Here is a 6,946-nt window from a genome sequence, read left to right as displayed (position 1 = left end):
CCCCGCCACAACCGGGCTGGGAGTGCAGGCAGCGACGGGAGGGCTGCTGAGCTTCCACTGCCCCTGAGGCATCCCCGGGCCCGCTGGGGGAGGCAGCCAGCTGGGGAGGGGAGTGGGGAGGTTGTTGCATGATTTTACCTTAATTAAAATACTTGTGTATTTTTCCTACCCCCGGGAAATTAACTTTTTCTATAGCTGCAATTTTATTTAAAGGAAACGAGCAGGTACTGCAGCCTGCCCAGGTCACTTGGTGCTGTTTGGCAGGCCAGCTGGGTGCACAAAGCAAGAGCTGGGCAGGGAAATGGGTTACTGCTCCAGAGGTTCCAGCAGCCCCTCGCACCAGCACATCATTTACTTACAAACATGCATTGCCCAGGCAATGTCTTCCAAGTTTTATTTTCCTCTTTCCTTCGCATGTTCAATTCCAGAAAGAAATGTAGCATGTCAGTGGCTCAAATAATTCAAACTATGTGTTAGAACTCAAATTTGGTGGTGGTGAGGTAATACAATTTACAAATTTCTGTCTGATAATGCCCTGCAATATTACATTTATTAACAGGCAACAGTTCCCATCCTGACAATTTACAGTGCAAGTTCCCAGAAAGTTTCTTCCTGCACCATAGCATTACTTTTTATATTCTTTAAATGCACAGCTGGTATTAAATAGCAAATGATGGGTACATCTGTGGAGCTAGCTGAATTTGGTAGCTGCTTGGCTCTCCATTTGGGATAGAAGGGCTACAAATACTGAAGGGGAGAGGGGGGCAGGGCAGGAAACAAATTTTGCAAGCAGTGGAGTCACCATGACAAAAAATAATTTGTTTTTATTTTAGATTCAGATTTCATTACTGCACTCAAACTACTACAACTGGGCTTTGAGTTATTATACAATCCAAACTGTTTCAATCAGAAACTCTAAGACTCAGTGTGCAATGATTATTATTAATAATAATTAGCTCCTTGGTTTCTTGATAGAAAAAGGCTATCAACAAGCATTTGTTTAACCACAACAAAAGTATAATTAGCTTATCCCACTTAGTAAATCTGTATGCATGCCAACTCATACCAAACTGCTACTTTTACAAAAAATTGCAATAATACAGATCATTTTTCCAGTCCTTTTTGCACAAAATTTATTTACAATGTATACATAAATGCTCCATGATGGGACTATGGAAAAAAAAAATGCACACGACTGATGTTTTGCCCAGAAATAAAGTCAACATATTAAAAATAAATCTTCAGTCCATGTTTCGAGCTGCATAAAACAGGAAGTGATGTACAAGGTGGTGGTTGCTGCATGGGGACAAGGATGCTCTGATGTGACAATTAGGCTTCAAATACACTGCCTTTCCGTTTCCATGCTTCCTCCTACCAGTCTCCTTAAGACACTGCCTGCAACAGCTGATTAATCATTGTTGATGACCGCAGTTTTTCCCATCCTTCCCGATTTACATCTGTTCAGGCCAATTCAAATATGGTGAGTAAATGAATTAGACATGCAAATTCACGCCCCAGGCAAGAAAGAGAGAGAGGGAGAGAGACTGGGAGAAAGGGAGAGAAAGGGAAGAAAGACAGACGGAGAGAGAGGAGAGAGAGAGAGTGTGCATGGCTGAAATCCTAGGATAGAAGAAAGATTCTTCTGCCTGACATAGTTATTTTAATGCTCTAAAAATCCTGCAAATAAGCCCTTTCTGTCATTTGCAGGAAAAGTGTAAGGCTTCTTTTTTAATGTAAGGAGGCTTCTGGAGGAAGTGAAGAGCTATGGAAACAACACACATAGTGTGGAAAAATTTCACATTTTTTTTAAAAAATCTATAAGAAACAACGTAATATGGATAACAGTATAATAGCATTTTACAATATTTCAATCTTTGTTCTCTTAATGTCTTATATAGGTATTTAGCATGTCCCCAGAAGTTGACTTCAGTTGGTGTTTTCCTGCTTTTCAGGGTCCCTGTAAAGAATCGGAACATCTCTTGGTCCAAAGTTGACACCAAGAACTCCATAGTCATTGCAGAAAGACAATGTTTGAAATCTACCGTCGCTGCAGACAACGCTTATTTCCCTTAAGCTACTGAGCATGAATGTCCATCACTTGTCCGCTCACTGCCGGCTCGCCGGTATGAAGCATTGTGGGGCTTGATGCTGACATGGGCATTCCAGGGTGGGGTGGTCCTCCATGCATCATCATCGCTGGGTGGTGAGGGTGTCCAGGAATGTAGGTATGCATGGGGGGGCCATGACGCAGCTGAGCAGGATGGGGGGGCATCTGGGGTGGGGTATAGCTTGGCTGTCCCATGTTCATACCCATTGGACTACCCCGAGACACATAATCCCCTGGCATACTTTGCAGCCCTGTGGAGAGAAAGAGGTGGTGGTGAGTGGTGGGGTCCAGCTGTGGACACTGGGCTGTGAAGTTCTTCCACTTGGGCACGGGAAGGCCGGGCTCAAGCCAAAGGCAGGACGCGGAGTCACGAGTGCGCAAGTGCAGTCGTCTTTGTGGGATCCAAGCCTACATATGGGTTCACAATGATGGCAATGGGAATGATTTCCCAAGTTAAAAAAAACAAAACAAAACAAAAAAACAAGAAAAAAAACCCCAAGAACATCCTCCCCCCCTACCACGTGGAGTTTTGGGAGATAAAACTGCTTTCCGCTTTTACGATTGGGAACATATGCGAAGGAGATGCTTCCAATCTGGAAGCCAGCCTGATGATGAGTAACGTCACATGGGGTGGTGGCACCAAGCTGGGAGAAGCCCTGTGAGGGCTCTCAGGTGGGCTCCATCCCCCATGGCCTCGCTCCAGCTACCCGCCTTCGTCTCCCTGCTTGTAAAAGCGTGCTGGGAATACGAGGCGGGGAACTCATAGTAGTTAATGAGGAGCTTGGGAGGAGAGATGGGTTAAATTGGTGTCGAGGTTTATCAACAGTTATTTATTTAGCTCTTGAGCCCCATCACTTGGAATCTGTCCCAAGTATTCATGCCATTCAAACAGACCCTATACAGAGAGCACATACATTGCTGAACAAAGGCCTCATATGAAGCCGAAATTGATAGGATTACTAAGGACGATTGTTAAATCAAACCTGTATTTTTAAACACACTAAAAATACATCTATAATCAATAGCAGTTATCAATTAATTCTTTCCCCCTGCTCACTTCCGCCCGCAAAAATCAGACGAGCAACTCAGTCAACCTTTCAGTGGGTTTGGGAGAACAATAAGAAAAAATTGGACCTAAAACAATAAAACCTCCTGCTTTCCGTGGGCCTCTGCCTTCTGCTTGGATTGCTGTAGCTGATGGGAACTGACAGGTGTATTGTTTCGCAGAGCTATAAGCTCCATAATCATCAAGGGTGAAAGGCATACGCTATTGCTAAGTAGGTTCAATTGGCTTTAGTTCTAAGTAAGAGCGCGCTGTGAATGCGCTGAACACCTTGGAATCAGGTCTCAAGGCTCGAGCAATGAATAGCTGCTTAATCTAGCCTAAAGGAACAGTTTTGAACTAATGAAAATTGCTTATAAAATATACTGTACTCACAGCTCTTTAATCAAAAAAGATGATAATATTTTTTGTAATAACCTATTAATTTAATTGGTCACGAAGCATAAAATACATCATTTAAATTTAATTGACCCAGAAACTAAGAAACAATATTTAAATTAACTAAGCTAGAAATTTCCATGATGAGGTAATAAGGCTGTTGCATTCCCAAGCTCCGAGGAATGTTTTCACAGCTAATTGTTAAAACTTAGTTCTGAATCACACCCAGAGAAGATGACTACGAAATACACTTGGCCTGGGGAACTTGAAGCCCTACATTAATAGAGGCTGGGAGCACAACAAAGATGCCTAAATAACTGCTTGGAAGTCCAGAAAGAAAGCAAAAAGAACAGAATCAGGCACCATTAAACACCACACCAGTGACTCGGTGGTTCAAACTACTCCAGCCTTGGAAAAAAAATAAAAAAATAAAAAATTGTATAAGGTATTTACCCCTATAAAAAGACAAGAGGGGGAAAAAAAAAACAACAACAAACCAAAAACTGGGACAGTTTTTCTAGGCTTTCTTCACGAGGCCTGCCACTGAAGATTGCATTAATGATCTCTATTTTTGTATACTGAATAAGTCAAATCCATTTGTCACACTGCAAGTGATGGCATACTTAATTTGGATATAGTCAATTAGCCTGGGCTAAGCTCCATAGCCTGCTGTGCACACCTCTATTTTGTATTCTCTCTTTTTCCTTTGCCACACGTAATCCCATTATGATGGACAGACAAAGAGAAATAAACTTGAAAAAAAAAAAAAGAGAGAATCAAAGTTTTGTTCATCGCCTTCCAAAACAAAACTATGAGAAGCCGCCGTTTGTTTGTTTATTTATATATTTTTTTTAACCTATGAGAAGTCTCTGTTTGGCTTTTTTGGTGTCTTGCAGGTTAGCGGGAGAAATGTAACTCATGCATCAACTGCGGTTAGACAGATTTATGACACTTTGGGGACATGCTCTTTCCTCTCCCTGCGCTGCTGCAGACCGCTTACATTTTGCAAATCAGTCTGTTGCCAAGACGACGGGCTCCCCCACTTCCCTGGCTGCTTCTTGTTTTGTCATGTGCTCGGGGATGGATAATAGCATCAATGTATGGCGGCGTCGATGTACGGCGGCGTCAACGCGCGGCGCGCGCGCGCGTGCACGGGGGGTTTGGAAACCTTGCGCTGAACCGGAGGGAGAGAAACCCAAAGGAGCCCAGGCGTAGGATGGATGGATGGAAAGGAAGGAACAAGCATGAGGCTATGGGCAGGGAGAACATAGGGAAATGCAAGGAGACAAATATCCCTCGGACAAAGTGAGAACAAAGACCCCGTTTGTACTTACTTCCCCCTGGCTTTGCCATTGGTTACCTAGGTGAAGGTTACATGTAGTGCCACTGCCCCTCCATGCCCATATTCATGCCCATTCCACTCATAGGTCCTAGAGGGAGATAAAAATCCAAGAAGATGCCAGAGAATGAGCAAAGTCAACAGATAGTGCCAAAAGCCCCTTTCCAAAACACAGCACGGCAGAGGGCCCAGGACCACTCGAGCGAGAAGGTGCCTGGTTTCCCTCAACCATGTTGAAGGCAGGCAGAAGACAGGCAAGACAAGGCAGACAGCTGAGACGATGGCAGAGGGCAGAGGTGGGGTTACCTGTGGTGGCTCAAGTGAGGTCGCCCATCAGTGGGCAATGTTCCCCCAGGGGCTTACCTGGTGCTCGGATGCCCATGTGCTGCTGGCCGTCCATCACAAAACCTCCCATTGGCTGCCCATCGGGGTTATAGGGTGTTCCTTGACTTACTGGAAAAGTGCAGAACATTGCTCTTTAGCATCAGCCAAAAGGGTCACCTCTTCTCATGGCATCAAGACACAACCCCCCCACCTAGGGACTGCGAGAGACAGCTATCCTTGTTGGCTCTAAAAAGAGGGAAAACATCTACTGCTTGAATGCAGTGTCCGAGCTAACAGACTTGCTCAGTTTTGGCTTAATTTCCTACTGCCAGTTTGGAAATGAAGTTAGCAATCTGAAATCTCAAAGCACGAGGACCCCTGGCTCCAGCTGCTGCTGCTGCTGACGTCAATGCAAAGACCTGTATAGGAGCTGGATTTTATGGCTGGAATAGTCACACTGAAATTGCAGTGTGTTAAATTACGCCTGTGTGCCTTTCTAAGAGCAGGACCTGAACACGTCCATGCCAGATATTTACCTCTAATGACAAAATAATTGAATCTGCTCAAAGAGGAACTGTGGCCCAAAGGCATCTTGGACAACGATGGATTTGGTTATTTGGCAGCGAGATGTGGAAAACAAAATCAATTTGGAGTAATGGGCTATTCCTTGATGGTAAATACCCACACAGAGCTGCAAGCTCTGTCCCCAGACAGAAGCATCATGAGAAAACTTAAGATTTTTAAAAGACATATACAAATAAATTCCCCTGAGGTAAACTCCTCATATGCAGGGATCCTAATATGCAGTGATCCCCAAATACAGTTACTAAACAGAACAGACAAGGGACAAAAGGACCCTATACAAGCACCACTACCTGAATGGGAGGTTTTCGCTGTACACTAAAAGCTGGCTTCAGAAGTAAGCTGCCTTGGGTTATTAAAGCACATAAAGCTCCACCTCATTGAATGTCTTTGAACTTTACTGAGTCCCACAAGCAATTCTGACCCCTTTGCCCTTTTGACAGGTAATAAAGTTTACAGCAATTCCACACCAAGCCATGCACCAGGGAGTGGTCATAGGAGCAGAAAGAGCTGGGAAGGAAAACTCAAAACAACTACTAAAAAAAAAACCAAAAAAACTTTCATTCCAAATGCACACAGAAAGTCTGGCCATAGAGTGGACAGTTTTAGTTTCCTTTTTGCATTTCCAATGTCTTTTTTTCCCAAAAAATGTTTTAATCATGTTAAGATGATTAGGGTTGTAATGAAACAAAGCTGGTTGTATTTTAATTGTCAATCACTCCCAGCATTCATTTCTCATTTATTTACCAGGTAACGGACCTCCTGGTGAATGGCTTGAGGATGGTTTTTGTCTGCGTGACTTGAATACAGTTACTACTGGGGACTTGCCTGCTCGATTGGACTGGTCTATCATGGGCTGAACTATTCTTCTTCTAGCATTAATAAACCTGCAAGATAAAAAAGAGGAAAGCAAATGGTTATCAAAGGGGATGACTTCCACCCATCCCCATGCCCTCTCGCCCAGCCACGGCACTCTCCATTGGGCTGAGTGTGGATGCAAATACTGCAAAACCTCTAACCCCGATGACCTCTGAGAGCACGAGCTTGGGGTTTCCGAGCTGATTTATGTTTGCCTGCTTTTTACCACAGTCGGACACTTCCATTTCATCTTTTCATGGGGGAATTAGCCGAGTTTTCAGGAAACAATACCAGC

At 43.9% G+C, this 6,946-nt stretch overlaps 1 protein-coding gene across 5 annotated transcripts in view; it reads right to left on the bottom strand.

Annotated features, from left to right (window-relative positions):
• Positions 1–805: 805 nt before the first annotated feature.
• The window catches only part of MEIS1 (Meis homeobox 1), a 115,135-nt gene continuing 108,994 nt past the window's right edge, over positions 806–6,946 (bottom strand). For 2 of the 5 annotated variants that reach the window (XM_009993448.1, XM_009993449.1), the window contains 3 exons: positions 6,622–6,680; positions 5,251–5,340; positions 806–2,358 (listed from right to left, as the gene is read on the bottom strand). In XM_009993448.1, coding sequence (XP_009991750.1) covers positions 2,075–2,358; positions 5,251–5,340; positions 6,622–6,680 — 433 coding nt within the window. In that variant the 3' untranslated portion in view covers positions 806–2,074. Of the gene's footprint in view, positions 2,359–4,882; positions 4,979–5,250; positions 5,364–6,617; positions 6,681–6,946 lie in introns of those variants that run through there. The other 3 variants (XM_009993451.1, XM_009993447.1, XM_009993450.1) reach the window with 3 other exon arrangements.

Source organism: Chaetura pelagica, unplaced genomic scaffold, assembly GCF_000747805.2.
Source record: "Chaetura pelagica isolate M959 unplaced genomic scaffold, ChaPel_1.0 scaffold472, whole genome shotgun sequence".
In the NCBI taxonomy this organism is placed as follows: Eukaryota; Metazoa; Chordata; class Aves; order Apodiformes; family Apodidae; genus Chaetura; species Chaetura pelagica.
This window is presented reverse-complemented; position numbering and strand designations above follow the sequence as displayed.